Source organism: Neofelis nebulosa, chromosome 1 (genome assembly GCF_028018385.1).
Source record: "Neofelis nebulosa isolate mNeoNeb1 chromosome 1, mNeoNeb1.pri, whole genome shotgun sequence".
NCBI lineage: Eukaryota > Metazoa > Chordata > Mammalia > Carnivora > Felidae > Neofelis > Neofelis nebulosa.
The window spans coordinates 47,205,197-47,233,030 of NC_080782.1; the positions used below are offsets into that span (position 1 = coordinate 47,205,197).

General features: G+C 45.9%; 1 protein-coding gene across 1 annotated transcript; it reads right to left on the reverse strand.

Annotated features, from left to right (window-relative positions):
- Positions 1 to 391: 391 nt before the first annotated feature.
- On the reverse strand, positions 392 to 26,973 carry FAXDC2 (fatty acid hydroxylase domain containing 2). The gene is made up of 9 exons (XM_058721093.1): positions 26,861 to 26,973; positions 15,208 to 15,252; positions 12,024 to 12,115; positions 11,805 to 11,908; positions 8,617 to 8,738; positions 3,962 to 4,167; positions 3,368 to 3,473; positions 2,811 to 2,977; positions 392 to 1,876 (listed from the first exon to the last, which is right to left on the reverse strand). Exons 2-9 carry the CDS (start codon positions 15,250 to 15,252, stop codon positions 1,720 to 1,722), a joined length of 999 nt encoding a protein of 332 aa, XP_058577076.1. The 5' UTR covers positions 26,861 to 26,973; the 3' UTR covers positions 392 to 1,719.
- Between the last annotated feature and the right edge of the window lie 861 nt (positions 26,974 to 27,834).

Below are 27,834 nucleotides of genomic sequence, written 5' to 3' on the forward strand. Positions count from 1 at the left end.
GATTTCGAGTGGCAGGGCCGATAGGAAGGGATCTTAGATAGTTCTGCTTCAAGAGTTGGCCTTATCCAATGCTAACGTATTCTAAAAACAATGGATGGTTTTCTTGATGGAAGAGAACTGAGAGTTCAGGAACAGACCCAAATATATGTAAGAACTGAGTAACAATATGGTGGCCTTGCAAGCCAAAGATTGGTCTTCAAATTGTTCTTGGGAGCCACAGGGCTCCTGGCAATGTCTGCTAAGGGAAGGCCAGGCTGGGGACTGCGGCAACCCAGGCAGCTCTCTGGTTTTGTTTCAGGTAAGTTTCATTTGAAATAAATGGTGTTGAGACAACTGGTTAATCATTTGGGCGGCGGGGTGGGGAAGAGGGTTCTGCCCTTTTTCAGCCATGTTTTTCTTTTTTTTTTTAATGTTTATTTTTGAGAGAGAGGAGAGAGACAGCACGAGCAGGGGAGGGGCAGAGAGAGAGGGAGACACAGAATCTGATGCAGGGCTCAAACCCACAAGCCGTGAGATCATGAACTGAGCTGAAGTCAGACACCTAACCAACTGAGCCACCCAGGCGCCCCTCAGCCATGTTTTTCTTGCCTTCTCACTGGAGGAAGAGGGTTTCAGCCTCTTTGGTCCTACTTCAGGGAGGCTAATAAGGGGGCCTCAGGTGGGTGTCCCCAAAGGTCAGGAACTCTGACCCTTCCCTCAGTGGATAAAAGGGCCCCCAGCTTAGATCAACAGGGTTTAGCCTTTGGTTTCCGCATATGGCTGAAGGTAGGTGTCAGGGTCTGGTCTGCACCTCTTTGGTATCTCAGTTTTAATCCAGGGAGGGGCTCTTTCTGGCATTCTTTTCATAGAGGGATGATGTCTGTAGTGGAGCAGAGTTGAAATGGGGCCTTTGTTGGCTGACTCAGTGTGTGTGTGTGTGTGTGTGTGTGTGTGTGTGTGTGTTGGCAATGGGGGTGTCCTGGCCCTGGCCAGAGTAGGGTATAAGAAAAGCTTTTTGGTGCAGGAAGGGGCAAAGCAATACCTTCTGGTTCTCTCACCCCCTGGCACCAGAAGGAGCTCTCTCTGGAGTTGGGAGTGGCTTCCAGTCTTACTGCCACCTTTGCATTCTTTGTGTCTTGCCTAGGCCATAAAAAAGTCACCCGGGGTCTCACCTCTCCCTTTCCACAGCAAAGGACCACGGGGGACTTGCCCGGAGCCCTAGTAAGGTGGTTTCTTCCTTCTCACTGGCCTCCATTCTGGGGAGCTGTTTCTTGTTTCTCCCCCTTAAGCCAATTCCTGGTCCTGTTGAGGGACAACAGAGGCTGTTGGGGGAGCCCTGGCCCCATCCTTGGCCCTACCTTTCCGGGAAGCTGTGCTTCCCCTTGCCACAGTGATGCTGTCATTAGAAAATGCATGGCTGGGGCACCTGGGCGGCTCAGTCAGTTGAGCATCCAACTTCAGCTCAAGTCATGATCTCACCTTTCATGAGTTCAAGCCCCACGTGGGGCTCACTGCTGTCAGCACAGAGCCCACTTCGGATCCTCTGTCCCCCTCTGTGCCCCTCCCCTGCTCATGCGCGCGCTCTCTCTCTCTCTCTCTCTCTCAAAAATAAATAAACCTGTAAAATAAGACAGAAAGAAACTGCATGGCTGAAGGAGCGAGTTAGATACAATCAGCACGCCTTGGGCCACCTTAGCAGTCCACTGAGGGGGACAGCCAAGGTGGCACTTGGGCCCTCTCTCAATCCATCTTCTTCGGGGGATCCAGGATGCTCTCAGACAGTGGAGTGAAGCCCAGCAGGAATCTGTGTCTCTCGTAGGCCTTGGTCTGCTTAAACATGGTGTCAGTCCCATGGAGGTGGTCCAGCACCCCCAGCACCCCGTAGCACTGGTTCAACCTGTTGGAGAGAGGAAGGTGCTGGAGGTCGGTGCGCTGACTTTCTTTTCATTTGCGTCAGCCTCACACACTTCTAGGCCCCCCTACCCCACAACCGTTCCCAACCATGCTGACCACCTACATCGGAATATTCCAGGGAGTTGCACACATCCTGGGGCCGCTCTGGACTGAAAATCTATGATCTGCCTTTGAAAAGCTCTCTATGTGAGTCCAATACTCAAGTCAACCTGTGGCAGAGCTTGGCTTGTCCAGGTAGGTTCAGGGACCACCTCCATCAGAATCCCCTGGAACACTCACTAAAATGCAGATTTCCAAGTCCTCCCCCCTGACACACACACACACACACACACACACACACACACACTTTGATTCAGCATATTTGGAGTGGAACCCGAGAACCTGCATTTTATCAAAGTATCTCAGGTGATTATGGTGCTGGAGGTTTGTTGACCACACTTGAAAAAGTCTGGAGGCTTTCAGAGAGCATGCAAGTCTCCTTGAACTGCATACAGGATTCTTATGCATACATGCATTGTTGTGACAGTGTCTGTAGCTTACGTTTGATATTCAAAGGGTCCAGGACCTAAATAGAGGTTAAAAACACAAAGCTGCTGGAAAACCCGGTGTCAGAAGGAAAAGAGCAAGGAGGTCTAGGTCCAGCATGGTCATTATTTTCCCAACCTCCAGACCTCTCCCTTCACTAGCACCAGCACATTCCCCCCAACCCCAATGGAGCCCAACACGGGGTATGAACCCACAATCCTGAGATCAAGAGCTGAGCTGAGATCAAGAGTCAGACGCTTAACTGACTGAGCCACCCAGCCGCACCTAACAATGGCACGTTTAAACTGAGACATCAGGGTCTCTACTAGAAGCCTCAGGGGTGAAGGTGAAGGCTATTGCCCAGGGACCCACAGTGGGGAAGGAGGCCTTACCTGAGATGGTGGTAGTCATGGAATTCAGGTGAAGGCAGGAAAGGTAGGTGGTAGCCACAGTGGGAAACAGTGGCGCAGATGAGGGCCAAGGAAAACCACACGGCGATGGAGGACAAGTGGGAGCCCATTAGGATGGGACCCAGTACCACTGGCAACATGCTGGAGGCCTGTAAGGGTAGGGCTGTTTGAAGGTGGACCCAAGAGAGATGGAGGGGACCAGTTGTGTGTCTACTTTGCCCCAGGGTGTCACCCAGGGTGCCTACTTTGCCCCAGTCAAGACTTCCTTGACTCAGATCTGGAGAAGCTGAAAGAGTTGCAGAACCTTGATTTGCCCGCGTCATTTAGCTTTATAACTTTGGGACAAGTAATTAACTGTCTGAGATAAGTTATGTTGGGCATCTCACATAGCCTACCATAGGCCAGGCCAACAATAAATGGTAGCTGCTGAATGGAAAGAAGAGAGAAAGGGCCAATGTCTAATTCTCTGCAGGAGACCTTAGGGTGGGGGGTTGGGGCCCTCTGCCCTTTGCTTCTGGGGAGAGCGGAGCTCTACTGACCACATGCTCGATAGGGTGGGTGTAGAAAGAGATCACGCCAATGGGAGCTGTCCACTCATGGTGTTTCTTATGGATTTTCTTGTACAATGTTGGGTGGTGAAGGAGCCTGGGAAAATAGTTAAGTTAATAATCTGCCAATCTCCCTTTTCCCTTTCCCACCAGGCCATGAGAAACCAAAGGTAGGAACTAGGAGTTCTACCTATCGAGCAAAGTTGCAAACACATTGGACTGGCACTCAGACCTGCCTTCGAGCTCTACCCCCACCTCTTATGCTGCATCATTTGGATTACTTTGCCTCTCCCTACCTCAGTTGCATCAGCCATGGTGGGGATGATGCCCACAAAGGATTCAAAAAGGAAATGAAAGTGCCCTGCTGCACACATGAATGCAGAAGGCTCTCTTCTGGACATTTCTCACTTGTTGCAACTTGTCAGTTGTGGCATAAAGAGATGTCTCCATGTTAACTAATAAGAAGCTTTTGAGGCCCGGTGGTGGTGGTCCTACATCTACAATTCTGAGGCCTCCATTTCCTCCCTTAAAAGTGAGCCCTAGGAGAGGGAGAAGCCAGCTGTGCTCCGGCAGGGCCCCACTCACCGGTGTGAGTAGTAGAATAGGACTTCGTTAATCAGAGTGAAGATAGCCAGCTCCAGAAGGAACCAGTGGAAGGTGGGTAGCTCTCGGCGGTAGGGGTCTCCCCGCACCTTGATGATGGGATAGAGGAAGATCACCATGGGGACAGATATCATGCACTGGTTGAAGAGAATTGTGCGCATAGACTGGCGTAGTTTCATGGTGTCCACCTGCATCAGGGAAGGAAGGAGGGAGATGGACAAGAGTGTGAGAAGTAGGTCTTTCCCTTCTAGAAAGTAGGCTGTACTGTGACCCGCTCACAGGAGGCCCTCACTCAGGGTGGATGCTAGGCATGATGTTTGGCCATAGCTGGCAGCCCCTGACTGCTGCCAAGGCCTGAGGTGGAACCATCTGGCAACACGCCTGCCTTTGGAAACTCCCTTCCCGGTAGCCGTCTCCTAGGCCTGAGCCTGCATTCTCCTCCTTGCAACTGTCACCGCTGTTCTCCGCATTTCTCTGGCCAGGCCCCACCTATTCCTGACAGGCACCTTAGGGCGCCTCTAGGGTGCTTGGAGAAGGCTGTCAGCTCTCAGGTTGATATCCTTATTCAGCCTCTAAGCCCCTCCTCATTCAGGAAGTCTTGATCAGAATGCAGAGATCAAGGTCCTCTGCCTCCTTATGTGGCCCAGCCCCCTAGACAAGGCCCAGAGTGAAGCATTTGTGCAAGAATCAGTAACCCCCTGACCCTTCCCTTCTTCAGAGCACTGGGGCTCCCAGGAATAGCCCCATGACCACAGGTCACTTCTCAGGTCCTGAGGAGCTAATGTCAGATTGGTCATAAGGGATTTCTCCCTGAGTTCTCTTTGTGAGCTGGAGGGGTTCCAGCTGCAAGGTAAAGCTGGGTTCAGAGTGATCCTCAGTCTTCAGGCTTCCTCTTCCTCTAACTTTTGCAGGCACTGCATATATTGACTGGCTGGAATCCACTCTCTACGCTTTCAGTTCCATCCCATGGTGAAACCAGGTCTGGCCAGCCTGGTTTGAGAGCACCATTAGACGAAGCCGTATACCTCTTCTGGAAACCTCGACCAAGAGGAGTGTGTCACATCTGTTTGCTCCTTCATTTATTTGACCGATACTTCTGAGCCAAAACAAAGATTGCTTTCTTCATTGAGTTTATATTCCTGGCACCAGTAATTTTAAATAGAATGGTCAGGGTAAGCTTTGTGGAGATGGTGAAGTTTGAACAAAGAGATGAGGGAGGTGAGGGAAACAGATACCTGGGGAAGAGAGTCTTCAGGCCAAGGGAACAGCTGGTGAAAAGGCTCTCAGGGACATTGCAGGTATACTTGTCTGGGGAGGAGCAAGTGAGTGAGGTGGGGAGAAGTAGGAGGTGAGGCCAAAATGGTGGGGAGGAGCCAGAGCAGATAGGGCCTTGTAGGTCATTGGGAAACTTTGATTTTTACTCCAAGGGAAATGGGGAGGGGGAGGCGGTCACTGTGAGAAGACAAGTGACAAGCTCTTACAGGAATCCTCTGGCTGCTGTATTGGGAACAGACTGTAAAGGAGCAAGAATAGACACAGGGAGACCAATGACAATTGCGGTAATACTGACAGAAGACAGTGATGGCTCAGACCAGGGTGGTGGCAGTGGAGGTAGTGAGAAGTGGTTGGATTCCGGAACTATTTTGGAAATAGAGCCAACGTGGTTCCTGACAGATTGGATGTGGAGTATGAGGGAGAGAAAGTAGTTGAGGACCAACTAGAAATTGAGGCATTGCCATGAACTCAGACTGGGGAGGATGTGGGTAGCAGTCTTTGAGGGGTTGATCAGAAATTCTCCTGGGGACATGTTGGACTGGAGATGTCCGTTAGACATCCGCGTAGAGATGTCAAAGAGGCATTTGGCAACTTGAGCCTGGAATTCAGAAGAGAGTTCCGGGCTAGAGACAGAAATGTGTGAGCTGTCAGCATATAGATTGTATTTAAAGTCATGACGCTGGAACAGATAAGTGAGGGTATGAAGACAGAGACAGGGAGCAAGGCCCGAGCCCTGGGACACTCAGCAGTAGGAGGCTGGGGTGGGGAGGGGCAGGGAGAAGAGGAACCAGAAGGGCCGGAAAAGCCAGGTATGAGAAGATATAATAAGGATATAACAGGCCCACTAGTTCTGATGAGATAAGCCCACCTGCTGAGAGCTATTTAGGCGAAACAGTGCCGTGGTGGGGAAGGCCCCACCAGAGGAGGTTCAAAGAAGACGCAAGATGATAAAGGTTTGTGGCTATTTAGGAGATACAGGCTGAAGGATTTAGGGTGAAGTTTTGTAATGTCTGGAACTTACTTTCAGGTGGTTAAGCTAAAAAGTATAGATGCATACATAGCTATATATTTTTACATAGAGATAAAGCAAATCCTGTAAAATATTTAGAATTGGTGGAGCTAGGTGGTGTGTAAATGAGTGATCATTGTACTGCTTTTTCAACTTCTGTGTCTATGCCTCCAGTTTTTTTCATGATTACAAAATGTCGGGGGTGGCGGGGGGGGAGGAAAGCGGATGGAGAGGAACTGGAAACTATACAGACAACTCTTTCAAAGAGGCTGGTTGCCGAGGAGAGCAGAAATAGGAGTGGTATTGAGTCTGGAGGATGGGGGCAAGGGAGTTTGCTTTGGTTGGATCTTAAGATGGGAAAAATTACAGCATGTTTAATAATCCAGAGGGAAAAAGCCTAGGAGAGGGAGGGGGAAAGGGAAGAGAAAGGAGAAATTTCCTGAGGTAAACAAGAGGCAATAGGGCGTAGCACTCGGAGAGGGGAGGAAGGGGTTAGCAACGGAAGCAAAGAGAGTGCACCTGTTGTATCAGGTGGAAGGCGGAGTTGGAGTGGGGAAGTCTGTGGGATCTCTCTTCGGCTTGCCCCTGTTTACTTAGAGAAGTAGGAAGTCGGGGATGTGAGGAGGGAGGAGGAGCTTCGAACTGGCCATCCAGGAGAGTAGAGAGCAAGCAGGGGCGGGGAGCTGTGCGCCTGAGGTGGGAGCACCGGACCTAGTCCGGTGAGACGACACCCCAGCTCTGCTTCCTAGTGACGCTCTGACCTTGAGCTAGTCACTGCACCTTTCTGCGCCTCGGCTTCTGCAAAATGCAACCCGCCCTTCCCTGTGTGCCTCTCCGATCACTGTAGACGGTCACAATGAATGTCGTCATGGTAGGTAATACTCTTGACAGCTGATGTGGCCTGGTGGTTAAGAGTACGAGTTGGGTCAGAGAGCTTGAGCGTAAATCGTCTACCCATGTCCCACCTCAGAGCCTGTTTGATCATCTGACCCATGAAGGCTATTACAGTACTTGGCCTTGAAGACCTAAGCCTGTAGCCAATGGTGCCTGGCAAGGAGACCGCCATGGTCTGACAGATGAAGGGCTCTCGACAGCCAAGCACTGGCTTTGATAGGCTCCGGTCCATGCCTGCCACGCTGGTTCCGGGGGAGGCCCCCGGCTGGCTGGCAGCTATTGTGTCCAGTGAGGGGGGTTGTAAGCCCAGCCAGCAGCCCTGGTTCAGGAAGGGGCTATTCCGAAAGCCTGGGTCCGGGGCACTATTTTTCTGCTTTCTGGAGTGCTGGGCTGGGGCAGAATGCCCTGAATGCTGAGATGAGCCACCCAGGCACCTGGACAGCTAATTAAAAGATAATTGTCTTCTCCGGGAAAGGAGCCAGAATGTGTTTTGGGTGGAAACTGGACAAAGAACCCGGGGTTTCAGAATCAGCTCCCCACCGCACAAGAAAAGGCTCTTGGAGGTTGTCAAAGCACCAAGGGGGTGACTGGGCTCCGGGCACAGTGGGGCTCATTTCCCGTGGTGTGTAAGTCAAAGATGTGTGTACTGGCCTTCTCTCCCTTCCCGGGCCAGGGGTTCCTCATAAGCAGAGTCCAGGCCTTGTTCACTGTGGATCTGCTACGCACCAGCAGTTAAATGCCTGGGGAGAAGGACCTGCTTAAAATCCAGCCACTGCCCACACATTCAGAACCCTCTGTTCACAGTGGGCTAGCCACTGTCTCAGCAGCTGTGTCCCTCACTCATGACAGCTGTCATCCGTGCTTTCAGCCTCCAGCCACCACCATCCCTGCTTCGGGTGGCCGAGGTGGGGGGCTGCCTAACACCTCTGCACTCAGCCCAGTGCCAAGCTGACCCCATCATTTTGGTTCCCAAAATGCTGACGGCAGTGCTGTGGGAGCAGTGCAGGCAGGCACAGAGCTGGGGCTGGGAATCAGGAGACTGGAACATTCGTCCTGCCTGGCTGGCTCTGAGAAGTGGGGCAGATTACTTCCTCTCTCTAAGCTTCTCAGCTGGGGAAGCCTTGTGCACAATAACTTGGCTCACAGTGGCCATGCTCTCTCCTGGGCCTGCAATGAGAATTTTTTTTAAGTTTATTTATTTATTTTGAGAGAGAAAGAGAAGCGGGAAGGGCAGAGAGAGAGGGACAGAGAGAACCCCGAGCAGGTGCCATGCACGGTCAGCACAGAGCCCGATGTGGGGTTCGAACCCATGAACCGCGAGATCATGACCTGAGCCGAAACCAAGAGTCATACCCTTAACCGACTGAGCCATCCAAGCATCCCTGCAGTGAGAATTTTCAGTGTGGCTTCAGCTCTTGCTTTCTGTGCTTTGACCAAGAGAAGCCACAGCAACACTTACTGGTTCATTCTGGCCAACTTGAATTCGGTAGCGGGAAATGAAGTTCGGTTTTCTGGCTGTGTCAGCCACCAGCAGAAGCCCGTTGAAGCTCCAGAAAAGCAGAGCAGGTATTAGGATGGTAGCTAAGGTTGGGAAGTAGAAGGCAACAATCAGAACAATTAAGGTTCTCACAGCACATGTATTAACCGAACACGAGCTTGATGGTGACGAAGGCTGCACTGTAGATAGTCCCTGACCAGGGAGGTCTTGAAGCTCTGGGCCATAGGGCCTACCTTTAGTCCTGGGGTGACCAACTACCTGGGGGAACTCAGCCAGGTCACTTAAGGAGTGTCTCTATTGTCTTAGTTGTAAAATGGGGACAACAACCTTCTAGGTAGTTGAAGACAAAAAAAAAAAAATACAAAAATTTGTTAAATATAAATAAAATTTATAATACATGTATAACCTATATAATACAATAATAAATAAATAAACTACAAATAAATTTAGGTTGACATTTGGCAGTCTGTGCCCACTGAACCCTTTATGAATTTGAAGGAAGGTAGAAACAGAGGGAGCTCCTGGTATGATTCAGTTCCCAATGAGCCACTGGACCAGGAGTCAGTTGGGAACCTAATCCCTATTAACCGAGCAGTGGGACTTCAGGAATCCAGTCTGCATTTCCCAAAGTGGAAAACTCATCTCTCAAGGCCCTCCTTGATTAAACAGCGTTCATACCTAAGTCTCTTGGAGAGCCATGGTCCAGACTAACGTGCCAACGGCTCTAAAAATCCCTTCAGTGGAGAAACCTATTTGACTTTGTTAAACTCAGCCTTTCCCAGTCTTTTTTTACCCTAGAACTTTTGTTTTCTCAGGCCACCTAAGAATAGGGTGGCCATGCATCCCTGTCTGCCCAGGATAGTTTCAGTTTACATCTAGCAGTCTAGCATAATTGTTAACAGTGCCTCATTTACTCTCACAGACGTCCCTATTTGGATGATAAATTGTATGGCCACCCCACCTATTCACATCCCACAGCACTGATGTTCTACAGGATACTTTCAAAAATGCTGATCAAGATTTAAAATTTAGATACGGGTTTTTTTTTGGATCCACATCCCACTTTCCTGGCAAAGTCATTCCAAGTATCTCTGATATCCAACTGTGAACAAACAAGCACTTTGTCCCCCCTGTTGGCAGTTATTGGAGTGACAGTACAATGTTACCTAACTCTTGTGCTATTAATGCTCCCCATGGTTTGCCTCTTCCTTCTAAATGTCCCAAGGGGCAAGGACATTTTACTTAACTCTATGCCTCTGTACCACTCCTCCAGTACCCTTCTTGCTGCCACCAGAAACCCAGTGCCTGTGGCAGGTGGGATCTGAGAAATATTTGGCCAGCACTGTGGGGAAATATGATTAACACAATGTCTTGGAGAGCAGTTTGACAGTATCAGGAGGTATTAAAAAAAAAAAAAAGCAAGTATAACAGAGACGGAAAAAAGAAAAAAGGACACACATATATCCATACACACATCCTTTACCGCATTAAAAAAAAAAAATCGTGGGGCGCCTGGGTGGCCCAGTCGGTTAAGCGTCTGACTTCAGCTCAGGTCACGATCTCGCGGTCCATGAGTTTGAGCCCTGCGTCGGGCTCTGGGCTGATGGCTCGGAGCCTGGAGCCTGCTTCCGGTTCTGTGTCTCCCTCTCTCTCTGCCCCTCCCCCGTTCATGCTCTGTCTCTCTCTGTCTCAAAAATAAATAAAAAACCTTAAAAAAAAATTTAAAAAAAATCGTAGTAGAACACTTAAGGAGCCTGAATGTCCATTTATAGGGAATGGACTAAATAGAAGAGTATCTCTATACAATGGATTAGATGAGGCAGCTTAAGATAATAAGTTGGTCTGTACTAACTGACATGGAAAGATGTCCACAATCTATTCAATGAAAAAAAAAATGGTGTCTTAAAAGTTCAACCATATATCCAATATGTAAGACATTTATACTTATATATATTAACTGGTTATTTCTTGGGTATGGGATTGGGTGAGTTTCATTTTCTTCATGCTTATATGAATTGTCTGATTTTTATTTTTAACACTGAACATGTATTTACTTTTATTCTCAGAAATAACAAGCTTTCTTATTTTGGAAAAAAAATGTTAGGTCGGTAGTTGCCTAGTGGGCCATCCATCAGGGTGGCTGCCTGCTTGCGAATCCAAAAGCTCCTTGAGGGATATGGAATAAAAGCCCCAACAAGAGAAGATCTTGAACTTTCTTCCAGTTGTAACACTTAAAATTGCAAATACTTAACCTCCCTGGTATTTGCGTATCATTGGGGTGAAAGGTAGTTTTCCTATCACTGCAACAGAAATATATCAAATGTTTCACCACCACTTTCCCCATGTACGTTTGCAATCTGCATTGTTCTTTTCAATGACTGCATAAGATTGCATTGAACCTGTCATAGTTAATGTTTAGCCTGTTTTCAGAGTTCTTCCAGCTGGAAAAAAATTGTCAGGGACGTTTTATTTGTACTTTTGCTTTGTGACAACTGGCACTTTTTTAAATCTCCCCTTCTGGACTATGACATAGCTTTTGAAATGAGGGAAACATTTCATCTTAAATACCTCTATATCCTCCATATAAGTTTGGCACAGACTAACAGTAATAAATATTATTTGAGTGAATGAATGCGTCATTGAGGACATTCACTATCGCAGACAATGCTGTTATAAATATCTATGTTGAAATGATACCTTTTCTTTGGCTTGTTGACCGCCATTCACACTGCCGGTAAATATTGATTAAGTGACCACATGCTGTCAAGCCCCGAGAGCTAGATTTCACTAGATACAAGGACATAGTCTCACAGGATATAGAGCAGCTCTCTGTGCTGTGGACCTGACATCCAGAAGCAGGATTATTACTCTAAACATGCATTCAGTTTTACACAAATCACTTCTTTTTTTATTTTTCTATTTTGGGAGGGGGAGATCTCAAGTTCTTTTCTTAGATGTCCTTAGGCATCCATTACAGATTGCCCACAAATTTAGCACTCTTTGGGATTAACACTGTCTTAAATTGTAAGTCTTTCATTCCTTGGAATAAAGAGCTGAGAAATCTCAAAATAGAGAAGAAAACAACAGAAAAAGAATTAAGCTATAATCATGTACCCAAGCCCTAAGCACTGGTGGTCTGGGAACCTCACCTATAATGTAGAGGATCCACTCCTTCCCTTCGAATGTAGACAGGAGCCTCTCCCACTGGGCTTGCTGAAAACAGCCAGAAGCATCCCAAAATCTCTGAAGTTGCCTTGGGAGAAAAATCATTCAGGTTTCTGGGTGAAGCTCCTTACTCCATGCTCTGCCTCCAGACCAGCAGCACCCTGCCCCCAGCTCCGGAATTAAAGCTGGTTGTGTAGACTTACCCTGAGACTGAGTTCGAGAAGGCCACAAGCAAGAGAAGGCCAGAGCCCAGGATGAAAGCCGTCCTCTTCATGGAGCCCCAGATGCGTTCCTCCTAGAGGAGGACAAGAAAAGTGTGAGGCCCCAGCAAGCCTCCTACCATCCCGGCAGAAGTCACAGCCCACAGTAGTGAGCTGCTACCCAGTCCTGGCAGGAATGATGTGGGATCAGGATCTCCACCACATCAGCGTGGTGCATCGGCTGACCTTTTCCCAGACTATACGGGAGGTTCTTCCTGAGCAAGAGCTCTCAGGCTGTATTTGGGTGTGTTTATAAAAATAACAACTTAAGGTTGGGGGAGGGAAGAGAACAAATCTGACCCCAGAGAAACTAGCGAACAGTTTTGTCACCCCGAGAGGGTCAGGTGAGCCTCCCGCAGTGGTAGGCTTTCATCACCAGTCCTTCTGTGGAACAGAAATGCGCATCACTTATCCGGTGGAATCACCCGAGAGCTTTTAAAAAATCCCAATGACCGGATTCCTCTGCAAGCTGATTTCCTAAGAGTCTCCAGGGTGAGACCTGGGCTTCTATGTTTCTGAAAGCTCCCTAACTAATTCCAGTAGGCAGGCAAGGCTGAGTCAGCCATCACAGAAAGATCTGCAGTCTGTGATGAGGGCATAGGGACTTCACTGTGTTCATGGGCCAGGCCTCTTTCCCCATCCCCATCACCCTCTTGCTTGTGAAGAAAAGAACGAACACATGTTTTGACTTTTTTTTTTTTAACGTTTTTTATTTTATTTTTGGGACAGAGAGAGACAGAGCATGAACGGGGGAGGGGCAGAGAGAGAGGGAGACACAGAATCGGAAACAGGCTCCAGGCTCCGAGCCATCAGCCCAGAGCCTGACGCGGGGCTTGAACTCACGGACCGCGAGATCTTGACCTGGCTGAAGTCGGACGCTTAACCGACTGTGCCACCCAGGCGCCCCTGTTTTGACTTTTAATAAGGCCTCTGTTTCTGGTGAGATTAGCCTGGGATGCCAGTGGGACAGGATAATGAGAAGTTCTAGGGGCAAAGAACAGACCCTTGGCAATCACTGGTCCCTTACCTATGCTCCTCCAAAAGTCTAAAGCAGAGACAGATCATTGCAAGCTCGATGGCCAAACAAGGTGCCAGATTTGGAGAGGGAAAAATACTGGCTGTCAGGTGTGTCACCAATTTCCATTGTACCATGGACAGAAATTACAAACGTCCTTTACATGTTCTATTCTAGATCTAAGCCTAGATGGAGTCTGGTTAAATTTCATGGGACAGAACTGGATGGTGGCCTACAGGTATGTGCCTGAAACTTATCTGCAGTTTGTGACGTGTACCACGTACACAGGGTCAGGGGGGTGCTGTTGGGGGAAGCCAATCCCATAGGGACACTACATTTTAATCCAGACTTTGGAGATCTGAAGGAGCAGCTTGTTTTGACTGACCCATTCACAGCAATCTGAACCTGCACTGGATTATTATTCACAGCGTACCCCATCCCACTTCCGATCGGAAGACCAAGAAGAAGTAAATCATTTTCCATGGCTGGTGAAAAGTTTTTGAAGCGCTGGTGGTCCTCAGGGTCTTGAACTCTGGAAGTGAACTTTTCCCTCTCTCCTAGAGGGCTTGATGGGCAGGACCAATCAGAGGAACTTGTTCTTTTAAATAGGCCACTGAAAGGTCGCCCTCAAGCTTGCCAGACATTTAACTTGGACTTTGCCTTTATTCCTTTTTTAGTATTCAGAGGATCCTTTTCATGAACTTTTCCGGATTCACTAGGAATTTTTCATTTCAGTGTAATCAGATCAAGCTAAATGAAATTAAAAACCTCAATTTTAGGGTCACCTGGGTGGCTCAGTCAATTTAGCATCCGACTGGCTCAGGTCATGATCTCACAGTTCGTGGGTTCGAGCCCCGCGTCAGGCTCTGCACTGACAGCTCAGACCCTGGAGCCTGCTTCAGATTCTGTGTGTCCTTCTCTCTCTGTCCCTTCCCCACTCCCACTCTGTCCCTGTCTCTCTCAAAAGATAAATAAACATTAAAAAAATTTTGGGTGGGAATGCAAACTGGTGCAGCTGCTCTGGAAAACAGTGTGGAGGTTCCTCAAAAAATTAAAAATAGATCTACCCTATGACCCAGCAACAGCATTGCTATGAATTTACTAAGGGATACAGGAATGCTGATGCATAGGGGCACTTATACCCCAATGTTTACAGCAGCACTTTCAACAATAGCCAAATTATGGAAAGAGCCTAAATATCCATCAACTGACGAATGGACAAAGAAATTGTGGTTTATATACACAATGGAATACTACTTGGCAACGAGAAAGAATGAAATTCTGCCATTTGCAACAACGTGGATGGAACTGGAGGGTATTATGCTAAATGAAATAAGTCAGTCGGAGAAAGACAGATACCATATGTTTTCACTCTTATGTGGATTCTGAGAAACTTAACAGAAGACCATGGGGGAGGGGAAGGGAAAAAAAAGTTAGAGAGGGAGGGAGCCAAACCATAAGAGACTCTTAAAAACTGAGAATAAACTGAGTGTTGATGGGGTGGGTGATGGGCATTAAGGAGGGCACCTGTTAGGATGAGCACTGGGTGTTGTATGGAAACCAATTTGCCAATAAATTTCATATTAAAAAAAATAAAACCTTAACTTCATGATAGGCTTAGCCATTTTTTTTTTCAGTAGTTGTGGTGTTTTCTCTCTCTATGGCAGCCCAAGGGAACAGAATAGAAACAGCCCAAAGGGCTCTGTAAAGTGCAGAAGTTAGCTGGGGTCGAGAGCCGCTTCCCAGTCCCACTTTCTAGCCCCCAGTGGGCCTCTCCTATCTCTGGAGCAGTTACAGAAAGGGGTGGTTTCAAAGGCCTGAGGCACGGGACATTCTTAGGGGCCAAGAGGGAATGGGAGCACAGCTAGCTGGCTTTTGGGCCACTCTCATGAGGTCCTGCTCCCTCTCACAGGCAAAGGGGCTATGGTTACATGGCAGCCTGAAGTCCAAGGGTTTCTGCTCAGCTACTGAAATGAGCACCACCACCACCAATGTGTCAGCTACCCCTAAACCTTGGGGGAGACCTCAGATACGCAGCACCTGCAGATATGGAAAGAGTCACGGGCTGCGTTCTCCCCAGCTTGGGGAAGCAGGGGTGGTGCTGGCATTTACCTGTTTGGGCTTCCCCTGTCGCATACTTCCGGCTTCTCCCTTCATCTGGAATAAGAAAGCACCCCGTGAGTTATGATGTCATGTTCACGTGCAACCAAGCAAGTACAGAATGAAGAAAGTCAAGGTGAATGGCTAGCCCTGATTTAAAAAAAGAAAATTAAGTTTATTTATTTATTTTGAGAGAGAGAGAGAGAGAGAGAGAAAGAGAATCCCAATCAGGCCCCACACTGTCAGTGCAGAGCCCAACATGGGGCTTCCTCCCACGAACCATGAGATCGTGGCCTGAGCCGAAATCAAGAGTCGGAAGCTTAAGTGACTGAGCCACCCGGGTGCCCCACCAGACGTGATTTTTAATGCTGGGTACTCATTAAAAGTCACCTGGGGAGTTATAGAACCTCTGTCTGGGCTCCACCTCTGGAGACTGAGTTGGTGTGGGCATAGGTAACATGAATCACAGAGAGCAGGCAATGGGGGACTCGATCTGCATGGAACTAGCTTTCCAAGAGATGGGCTGTGACTAATCCTTCTTTTGCATAGTTTTACTCCCAGCCTCAGCACAACCCTGTCTCACTCAGAATAGATCTTTCCTCCACATCTCCACAGTATCCTAACTGCCAATGGCCCACAGCCCCAAGGAGCCAGGACTGAAGCCAGGACTCTGCCTGGCTGGCTGGGACAGCTTACACAACCTCCGGAAGTCAGGTTACCACACACGTGGGCTGCAGTTTTAATGCCGACGAAAATTGAAGCATTTTGCAAACTGTAATAATGATTCAACGTCTCCAGGACACTAGGTTTGCCAGGAGCATTCAGACCAGAAACCAACTGTGTATTTATATATAGGAATTGTTAAGGCAGCCAGTCTTGAAATCTGATACCTTCCTCAAGGTCATGTCAGAGATGTGTCTATCACTTACTAGTTTTATGATCGTGGTCAAGATGTCCTCTCTGGGCCTCAGTTTCCTTAGCTGTGAAATGGGAATAAGAACAGGGTATCCCACTCATGTGATTTCTGCTGGGAAGCTGTAAGCGCCATGAGAACAGGCTCTCTGTGTAGCTTTCCATGGGCCTTCGCTGAGTAGGTGCTTAGCATATGTAGCGTGGATGAATCGAGCAGAGGGTCTGGTTCACTGGGCCAGTGTTTCCCTAGATGTATCTCAGGAACTCCTATGTCCGAGTCATCAGAGGTTTGCTGAAACCCAGATTTCCTGGCTACACTCTAAAGCAGGGTCTCTTAGTGTGGAGCCTGGGCACCTGCATTTTAGACTTGTTCCCGAGGTGATTCTTCTGAGGGACTTTGCTGCCAGCCCTGGCTAGGTATGCCATGTGCTGTGAGTTGGTCAGGATAATGGTAGGAGAGTGAGATAAAAACTGGCAGCAATCACCTGAGGTGTATGGGGCACAGGCTGGCCCCGGAAAACGTCTTCTCACTCACTCCTACTCCCATTCCCTCTTCTTGGCAGAAAACTGAAGCTGGAAGTTTTGACTACTGCAGGACAGTACTTCCCTAAGTCTACCAACTGGGGGAGATATCACCAACATGATGAAATTCAACTCATGTTTAATCAACTAAGTAAGCACCATCCATTGGGTCCTGCTCTGAGCAAGGCCCCGCGGTGGTACTGAACTCTTTATATACTATGTTTTTTCCTATACATGCATACCTGTGATAAAGCTTTATTTACAAGTTCAGCACAGGAAGAGATCAACAACAACAATGATAAAAGTTATAACAATATACTGGAATAAAAGTTATGTGAATGTGAGTGATCTCTCTCTCTCTCTCTCTCTCTCTCTCTCTCTCATTCTTTCTCAAAATATCTAAGATCCTTCCGGACAGAAATCTTTTGTCCACGTTCATACTCCCCAGCATGGCAGCCGTGATCCAACTGCACCTGCCACAGACTTGCCTTTGCTCATGGTCACTACAGTTTGGTCTCAGGCAGCCATGGCATCAACATTAGCCTTTATTCTCAAGAAATTGCTTGGTTTTCCTGATGGCTTGCGTCTTTGGTATGTGTTCTTGCAACTACTGTGTGCCCTTCTGAATGCATTTCCTAATCTTGGCCTTTTCCAGTATTATCTTGGCATTCTGATGAAGTGTTTTTGTGATGAACTTAAAGCGTTTCTCCATATGTGAAACAATGCCATGACTTCTCTGGGAACGTGGCAGCCTGGACAGTGACTGGATTTGGCAGTCGGGGGTGGCTGGGGATTGCACTTGGCCTAAGTTGCCAGCCAGCTTGACTTTGTTGAGTGTCTCACCACCTGTTTTATTGTAAAGCTTTAATAATGACAAATGTGGTGCTAACCTATCAGTAGGCAGACATATATAACAGGTTAGAAAGTCCAGAAACAGACCTAAATCTACATATGTGTATACACATATATATGGGAATTTAGTAGATGATAAAAAGAAGTCAATATAAATGGACTTTGAATTGAACAGATGCTGAACCTCCCCTATGATAAGAGAAGGGTGAACTGAAACTACGAGAGATTATTTCTCACCCATCGGCAGCGCAACAAACCAAAAGTTTGATCGCATGAGCTGCTAGTGAGGCTGACGGGACTTTGAAACTGTATTTGTTCTCTGTGTGTCAACTATACTCAAAATAAAAAATGTCTTTATTGATATGTAACTCACATACCATACAATTTACCCATTGAAAGTGTACATTCATGTGGCTTTTAGTATATATTCACAGAGTGGGGCATTCACCACCAGGACTGATGTTAGAACATTTTCATAGCCCACAGAAAAACCCTGCACCCTTCAGTCATCAATCTCCAGTCCCTCTCTCCTTCCACCCCCACCCCAGCCCTAGGCAACCATTAATCCACTTTCTATCTCTATGGACTTGCCTATCCTGGGCATTTTTCTATAAATGGAATCATACACTATGTGGCCCTTTGTGACCGACTTCTTTTACTTGGCATGTTTTCAAGGTCCATCCAGGTGGTAGCATGTATCAGTATTTCATTTTTTTTTTTTTTTATTGCCAAGTAACATTCTATTACATGGAGAGATCGTATTTTGTTTACCCAATCATCTGTTGATGGACATTTGGGCTGTTGCCACTTCGTGGCTATTACGAATAATGCTGCTATAAACATTCAAGGACAAGCTATTGCATGGATGTATGTTTTTATATCTCCCAGATATGTACCTAGGGGAAGAATTGCTGGATCATCTGGTGACTACATTTAACCTTTTTGGGACTATAAAGTGGTTGCACCACTTTACATTTCCAACAGCAACGTATGAGGGCTCTAATTTGTTTATGTCCTCACCAACACTGATTATGGTCCCTGCCAAATACTGTCATAACTATGACTGTATTTGTCATAACTATTTCTAGCTGAAGAGCATTACAGGGCACCTGGCTGGCTCAGTCAGTAGAGCTCGCAACTCTTGATCTCAGGGCTGTGAGTTGGAGCCCCATGTTGGGCGTAGAGATTACTGCATACGTACATACATACATAATACATACATAAATAAGAGCATTACAGATCATCTGGTTCTGCCATGTGACGAGGGTGAAGAAACCTAGATAAAGGAGGCCAGGTGACTTCCCAGAGTTTGTAGAAGGCACAGCCAGGATCAGAGCCCGGCTTCCAATATCTTTAAGGATATTTTATTCTTTTGTGTTTGATTGTACTCAGTTTTATTATTCTGGATGCACGTTTACCAGCTATGTCCTTAGGAAATACTGCTTCCCTTTGACTCACACTTCTTATAGATTACTTAGGCTGGAGAAGGGAGGAGAGAACAGTGACCTATGAAGTGCCTTTAGGGGGTTAAGGAGTTAGGACAGCAGAAGGAGGTGAAATGTAAGCCGCTTGCCATCTTCAGGAGATGATGTTACGCAGCAGGGATGCAATTAGTTCCGAGGAAAGGTCTGTCGAGGAGAAAAACTGGGGCATTGGATACCCAGTCAGTGAGACAGCCTCTAACATAACAAAAGGCACCAGAGTGCGGCGCCTGGGTGGCTCAGTTGGATGAGCGTCTGACTTCGGCTCAGGTCATGATCTCGTGGTTGAGAGTTAGAGCCCCGAGTCGGGCTCTGTGCTGACAGCTCAGAACCTGGAGCCTGCTTCGGATTCGGTGTCTCCCTCTCTATCTGCCCCTCCCCCGCTCACATTCTGTCTGGCTCTCTCTCTCAAAAATAAACAAACGCTAAAAAAACCCCCAATAGCCAAATTATGGAGAGAGCCCAAATGTCCATCAACTGATGAATGGATTAAGAAGTATATGTATACACATGCAGGGGCGCCTGGGTGGCGCAGTCGGTTAAGCGTCTGACTTCAGCCAGGTCACGATCTCGCACTCCGTGAGTTCGAGCCCCGCGTCAGGCTCTGGGCTGATGGCTCGGAGCCTGGAGCCTGTTTCCGATTCTGTGTCTCCCTCTCTCTCTGCCCCTCCCCCGTTCATGCTCTGTCTCTCTCTGTCCCAAAAATAAATAAAAAACGTTGAAAAAAAAAATTTAAAAAAAAAAATAAAATAAAAAAAAAAGAAGTATATGTATACACATGTATACATGTATACACATATATATATATACATACATACATATATACATATATATGTATATATACATACATATATACATATGTTCTACACCTGAAGCCAAGACTACATTGTATGTTAATTAACTGAGAAAAAAAAAGAAGGATTCCGTTGACCTCTCCCTTCAATAACAAGTTTTCTCACTTGTCCTGTGCAATTCCTGTTGGCCTGATTCCGAGTTCGCTCCACATCCTCAATGTGGATAAGGGCCCATTCCAAGAAGCCACCCTCTGCCCAGTGATAAGATTCTTTGACGATCCAGGGTTATTTTTAATCTGGCAGTTTGCTGCCTGGAGTTCTGAAAAGCACAGATCTCTTAGCACGAGGAAGAAAGTGGTGCTAATACCATTTTGGGGCTAAGCCTGTCAAGTGTCTTAATGATAAGGAACCAAATGTCAAAGGAAGCACCTCAAGCTGAGAAAGACTTGGGGATCTAAATGTCTGCAAACCGTTTGCAGACAGGTAGAACCTTCCTATCACCATGAATTTCCCTCTTCAGTTCTTGTGACAAAATGGGAAAGGTTCCATTGACCCTGTTGAGATAACCATCCCTTTGGGGAAAGAAATGGAGGGACTGGGGTTTGTCTGTTAAGCTTTCAAAACTAACATACCAGGGGAACTTTGCTTACAAGTAAGAGTCTCACCATTATCTTTTCCAAGAGCTTGCAAAGCTAATTTGATCTGTAGAAGCTCATCCATTCCTTTCAGGAATTTTTATGAAGAATTTATTTTGTGCAAGGAACCCTGGACATGTAAAGATAAATGAGAAACTTTCAGTTTAGATACATAAACCCATCATTCCAAAGTCCATATGGAAAGTACTGGGCTAGAGGTCTGGACCTGAACTAAGTGAGTAGATCAGGAGATCTGACACACCTAAGAAATCTTAAGAGGAGGACAATGCCAAGGTTTTCTCTGTACTCTTAGACATATGGTCTCCAACCTCAAAACTGAATCTTTTCCTCTTATATTTCATTTTAGCTTATCCAAGGAATGCTGGGTTTTAGTCAGATCATACTTAAAAAGAAAATCAAGATAAATGTCACAAAAATAGACACAAAGATCAATGGAACAGAATAGAAAACTCAGAAATGAACCCACAGTTATACGTGGGTAATTAATCTTCAACAAAGCAGGAAAGAATATGCAGTGGGAAAAAGACTGTCTCTCCAACAAATGGTGTTGGGAAAACTGGACAGCAACATGCAGAAGAATGAAACCAAACCGTTCTCTTTCACCATACACACACATAAGCTTAAAATGGATTAAAGACCTAAGTGTGAGACCTGAAACCATGAGATTACTGCCTTTGCTTTCCTTGAAGAAAGTAATTTCTCAGACATTGGCTACAGCAACTTTTTTCTAGATAGGTCTCCTGAGGCCAGGGAAACAAACACAAAAATAATTACTGGGACTACATCAAAATAAAAAGCTTTTGCACAGTGAAGCAAACAACCAAACTAAAAGGCAATGTATGGAATGGGAGAAGATATTTGCAACTGACATGTCTGATAAAGGGTTAGTATCCAAAAAATATAAAGAACTTCTAAAACTCAGTAGCCAAAAAATTAATGATCCAATTAAAAACGGGCAGAAGACATCAGCAGACACTTCTCCAAAGGCATACAGGCGGCCAACAGACACATGAAAAGATCCTCAACATCACTGATCATCAGGGAAGTGCAAATCAAAACTACAATGAGATAGCACCTCACACCTCTCAGAATGGCTAAAATCAATAACACAAGAAACAACAGGTGTTGGCGAGGATGTGGTGAAAGGGGAACCCTCACGTGTTGTTGGTGGAAACACAAACTGGTGCAGCCATTGTAGAAAACAGTATGGAGGTTCCTCAAAAAGTTAAAAATAGAACTACCCTATGATTCACCAATTGTACTACTAGGTATTTACCCAAAGAATACAAAAACACTAATTCAAAGGGATACATGCACCCCTATGTTTATAGCAGCATTATTTACAATAGCTAAATTATAGAAACAGGCCAAGTATCTGTTGATTGATGAATGGATAAAGAAGGTGTGAGAGGTGCCTGGGTGGCTCAGTCAGTTAAGTGTCCGACTTTGGCTCGGGTCATGATCTCACGATTGGTGAATTCAAGCCCCGCATTGGGCTCTGTGCTGACAGCTCAGAGCCTGGAGCCTGCTTCGGATTCCCTGTCTCCCTCTCTCTCTGCCCCTCCCCCACTCACGCTCTGTCTCTCTCTCTCTCTCACACACACACACACACACACACACACGCTGGAATATTATTCAGCCATAAAAAAGAATGAAATCTTGCCATTTACAATAACATGGATGGAGCTAGAGAATTTTATGCTAAGTGAAATAAGTCAGAAAAGGACAAATAGCACATATTTTCACCTATATGTGGAATTTAAAAAACAAAACAAGTGAGCAAAAGGGGAAAAAAAAGAGGGGGGGGAGCAAACCAAGAAACAGACTCTTAACTATAGAGAACAAACTGCTGGTTGCCAGAGGGGAGATGGGCAGGAGATGGGGGAGATAGATGATGGGGACTGAGGAGGGCACTTGTGATGAGCACATGGATGTTTTGAATCACTATATAGTACACCTGACACTAATGTTACACTGTATATTAATTAACTGGAATTTAAATAAAAACTTAAAAAAATCAAGATAGATGTATGAATCTACCGCATGGATATCAAAACTGCCATTGGAAATATTCCCTACTCCATTATTTAGTTCTCCGAAAGAAGCAACATACTTCGTATGAGGATACAGATGATAAATTCCTACAAAGACATTAATGTACAGTTTTCCTCTTTGAAAGCGATGGTAAGTTTTTTTTGTAAAATGCAAACAAATTTTAGGCAATCCATTTTGGTTCCCTGATCCCTGCCTTTTTGCTTTGACTGCCAGTAAGCTCAGAGTTAAATTTAATATTCAATTACACTTTGGGATATTTTTTTTCTATCATATAATCCTGTATAAAAATGATGTATGTACAAAGATGTTCCGTGTGACAGTTTATAATGGCTAAAGATTAGAAACAAGTTAAATATCCATCAGTAGTGATTGGTGAAATAAACTATATAGAACGTCCAGTAGTGAAACATTTGTAGCCAGTAAACGATGTGTGGAACATATGCATGCGTGTGTGTGTGTGTGTGTGTGCGCTGTTAATGCAAGCACAGAATAATACACAGAATATTAGACTATTGCTGGAAGAATATCTAAGAAACCGGTTACAATCGTGGCTTCTGGTGAGGTGAACTGGGCGGCTAGGGGGACAGGGGAGGAGGAAGGGTATCTGTTTGCTACGTGCCTTTTGAATTCTGTGCCACAAGTTATATTTTACCTATTCAGAAAATTACAGAACTGTCCGAAAGTTTTAAATAAATTCAATTGCATTCGTAGGAAACATTGCATTGAAGCTTTGTAGGGTAATTAGCTCTCCCTGTAATTAGCTCTCCACTTCTCTAAATCAGATTAATTTCAATTTCTGAAAGGCTTTGAGAAGGCTTTGTTTCCCCTGAAAGTGTACGCCAATTTTTCCGTGTGCATTTTTCAGGAGAGAAAGATTCATAGCTTTCGTTAGATTATTTTTTTTTTTTTTAATTTTTTTTTTCAACGTTTTTTATTTATTTTTGGGACAGAGAGAGACAGAGCATGAACAGGGGAGGGGCAGAGAGAGAGGGAGACACAGAATCGGAAACAGGCTCCAGGCTCCGAGCCATCAGCCCAGAGCCCGACGCGGGGCTCGAACTCACGGACCGCGAGATCGTGACCTGGCTGAAGTCGGACGCTTAACCGACTGCGCCACCCAGGCGCCCCATCGTTAGATTATTAAAGGTGACTATGATTAAGAACTAGTGCCCTGTTTCTTCTTCTTTCTCTGTCTCTGCCTCTTTCTTTTTTCTTTTCTTTTCTTTTTCTTTTTTCTTTCTTTCTTTCTTTCTTTTTTTTTTGCTAACAGCTTTACATGATCCCAAAGCAAAGCAAAGGCAATAAAGCAGCTGGTTCTTTTCTCTACAGATCACAATGCAAAACAGTATGAAAGGTATTTATTGAATGCCTGGTGGTTTCTAATCAGTTTTTACTTATTTGCAACCATTCTGTTGTATATATCCCTTATTGGAAGCTATCTCAAATTCCTTTGAGATGGAGACTGGGTATAAAGTATAAATAAACAGAACCAGATATTAAAATTAAAAACAAAAACTAAGAGAGCCTAGGGTGACTGTTCAGTGAGACCTTGACCCTGGGAGGAGGCAGCCCTGCTTGATTCCAAAAGGCAGAGTGCTGACGCCCAATGTATCCATGTTAAGGAAACTGAGTGTGGCTGGCCTGAGTGATTAGGGGCTGATATATAAGCGGGACCTGGGAACCCTCTGCTCCAGGTAAACCTTCTGGCCAAAGGAAAGGTGACTGCTTACCTTCTGATGGTGGGAAAGCCCTTTTTGGCTGCAGGAATCACAGCATTTAACTGTTGACCTCTGATTTCACTAGAAGCAATGAAACATTTCCCAGCAGGCCATTTGTTCTTTGGCTAGGCTACTATGCCCACATGCTATCTCCCAAGATACTTGTCTAGGTGGTTGACCCTTCTACGCTACACAACCCCACATTCTGTTGACTATTTTATGCCAAAGCAGCTTGTCTTCTGTGTCTCTCTACATGCTAGCAGACATGTTTCCAGTTTTAAGCGGACACAGTCTGTCAGAAAGGTTCTAGGAGAGACCCCAAACATGTTTGGCCGATGTGTCTTCAACCAAAGACATTCCTTAACGTTGCTTGCCAATGGTCGTGCTCAAGTTAGAAATTCTGGCAAACAAAATCAACCACAATGATTACATATTTAATTCACTATCCTTCTACTTTAGAACAATGAATTGATTTCGCTTTAAAGGGAATTTGATATATATTGTGAGATTATCCAAATTAGATACTCTTAAAGTATGGTTCTTTTGAAAATAAGATGATTCTGACTAGGCAAGCTTCTTACTGCAGAATCTCCAGCCTAGGAAAGTGATAACAGTGACGCTACAGCTGATGTTCATGACCTCCGAGAATCTGAGCAGAAGAATGGGAAAGGCAGAGATTGTTTAAGTTTTATCTGCTGCCTGATTCTTTCAGATTTTCTCTCAGATTCTAGGTCCCTGAATATTCTGCATGGTTGATGAGTGCTCCCATTTTCTGGTATAAGATACAGCATCTTTATAGGACTGTGCACCGTTCGTTTGTAGACATCTTGTGAAATTGTTAGAATTATTTACTTTTAGAGGAGAAAAAAAGAAACAAGACCTCATTGATCACCTAATCTACCCCTTCTATTTTGTAAGCCAAGAAGATAGGCCTCTGTAGCAGAACTGGCTTGTTTCAAACTCCACACAGTTTCTGGAAAAATCCAGGCTTCCTGAGACTTTGCCGGACACTGCATGTGTGTCTGGAATAACACAGATTCTCCTGTGTGAGTGGGAAATGACACTGGGAGAGGGCTACGGACAGGACTAGAACTAGCCCATTACTTCAGCGGGGCTGTTCGTATTCTTGGGAAAAGCTGAGCAGTCTGCCTCCAGGACTGAGGACACTGACCAGAAATGTACTTACACAGCTTAAAGCCTCTGGTGAGGAAGATTCTAGGGAGCTGCTAAGAGCAATGTCTGTATGCAAGTGAGGATTTTCCAGATGAAAAGACATGCATTCAAGAAGATGAAATGCCTGAAGGAAAAGGTTAAGCTCCGAGCCAAAAAGACCGTGAATCTGGATTATTCTACAAGTGTTCCTCTCACTGCTTTTGCTTGCTGCAGGGGACTTGCACCCCTTGAGCGAACTGTTCCCACTTGATTGCGTGCCTGTGACAATGAGCTTGCCTTTGTTTACTGTGAGATCTGCAGCACCAAACAGATACTCAGGAAGTATTTGTTGAATAAATGAAAGAAGGGGAATTGAATAAAAAGCATTGTTTTTTGCCCTCGTAAGGTGTCTAACATTTGCTATTAAATACATCGGCCCCTTTTCCTTGTCCTTGTCCTAAGGCCTTTCCTTTCTTAAAAAAAAAAATTTTTTTAAGCTTATTTATTGAGAGAGAGAGAGAGAGAGAGCACTTGGGGAAGGGGCAGAGAGAGAGAAAGAAAATCCCAAGCAGGCTCCACACTGTCAGTGAGGAGTGGGGAACTCAGGAGCTGTGAGATCATGACCTGAGCCAAAATCAAGAGTTGGACACTTAACTGACTGAGGCACTCAGGCACCCCAACATTTCCTTTTCTAAGGCCAGAGGCTGATGCTTGGAGCATTCCTGTTTTACCAAACCAAATTGAATCTTGCTATTGCAACCAGAGAAATCTAGTTGGAATTGCACATAAAACTGAAGCAAACCACAGTCTATATCCTGTCTTGCTTGCCTGAAGCCCCAGAGGGCCTGTGTGAGCACCCTGAACACCACCCCCATCTACACACACTGGCTGCACCCTCTCACCCAGTGAGCTTGGGAGAATCCTTCCAGAGGTACTGCCTAGCTGCTAGTAATTGTGAAGCTGTTGATAAATCCTTACTTAGGACGTTGCAACAAGACAGCGTTGACGTTGGCGTGGCTGCCCACTCCCAGCTCACACACATTTCTTGGCGCTTTACAGTTTTAAGACATTTAAAACGGGCTGCGTGCCTTCCAGGTGATCCTGGCAGGTTCGAGAAGCAATTTGATGGCAGTTGTGGGAGCTGTGTGAGAAGCAATTTGATGGCAGACTTCCCGCTGGATTTTTGCCCTTTCAAGTTCTGACTTGAGAGCTTCTCCTTTATTCACCTGGTTGTGAAGCCAAACCCAGTCCAATCTGACAGGCCTGTCAATTGCTAGAAAAACAAGACCACTGAGGAGGTGAATGGTACAAAGGCAGAGGATGCATACCTTAGCGGGAGGCTTGTAGGGACTCCGCACTAAGAAAACGTCCCAGGACATTGGTCGGAGGCAAACCTCACCTGTAGGGTAAGTGGAGAGGCCAGGGAGGCAGCAGAGGTGACCAGAACATTCTTTGCCTTTAAGTGAACTCCGATGCGTCCTGACCCTGGCAAACCGCTGCCCTCCCCAGCAGGTCCCACTCACCTGCGCAACGGGCCGATTCCCAGCTCCGCGGAGGTCACAGCTCAGGCTTTCCCTCTCTTGCCTTCAGCCCCTACCTAAGCGGCTGCTGGCTGTCACTGCACCGCCCATCCTGGCAGCTCTTCGGTGATCGAGTTACGAAGCAGCCGACTGGCCCGGGCCAGGCACGTGACGAGAGAAAAAGTTTGGGTCTGTGTGGACTGGAGACAAAAACGCCCTTCTGGTTTTAGGACATCTCCTGAAAGCGGAGAGGAAATGCGCACTTCAAGTAGGAGCCTCGAAAAGCCCGTTCGGCCAAACTCTGGGCCTTTTAACCCCCTCTTTTTAAAAACTTCCTTCATCTTCCCTAGCTTAAGAAAATGTTGCTGTCCCGTAGGAGGCTGGTGCATTAAAAAATGTGGTTATCTATAAAAAACAAATCAAATCAGATTTTTAAAAACAGGGCGCCTGGCTGGCTCAGTTGATGGGAGGCTGCTACTCTAGATGTCTAGTGAGTTCCAGACCCACGTTGAGCATAGAGATTAATTTAAAAAAAATAATAAACTTAAGATGTGGGTATCCTATACTGTGGAAGGCAGAAAGTAGGCAATTCAGGTGGACAAAAAGGTTACATGGACCAGAAGATCTCATTTTCGCATTTTTATTGTTTCTGTTGCTGCTGAGGGCAGGCAAGGAGGAGAAATTCATCAACTATTATATCACTATATATTCTGGTGAATCTAGATGCAGGAAAGGTACTCCTGTAGAGGTTAAGTTTACATGTTGACTGAAACAGCTAACATTAGGATACGGGATCCATGACCTGAAATGGTGAGCTCTTTTGAAAAAGAACGGAGTTTTATTTTTAACTTTCTAAAAACTATTTTTGAATAGGCAATATGTGTACCTGATATAAAATACAAGAAGATCAAAGAGTGTCCATAGTAAAAAGTCTTTTTTCACTCTTTCCCAGTCCCTTAATTCTCCCAAGAGACACC

Excerpts from the sequence above, each read along its gene's own strand:
- FAXDC2 (XM_058721093.1), bottom strand. The coding sequence starts at position 15,252 with ATGAAGGGAGAAGCCGGAAGTATGCGACAGGGGAAGCCCAAACAG. Across the intron at positions 8,739-11,804 it reads GTGGATCCTCTACATTATAG|CTACCATCCTAATACCTGCT; the intron begins GTGAGGTTCCCA and ends TCCCAACCTTAG. Across the intron at positions 3,474-3,961 it reads CTATTCTACTACTCACACCG|GCTCCTTCACCACCCAACAT; the intron begins GTGAGTGGGGCC and ends CTATTTTCCCAG.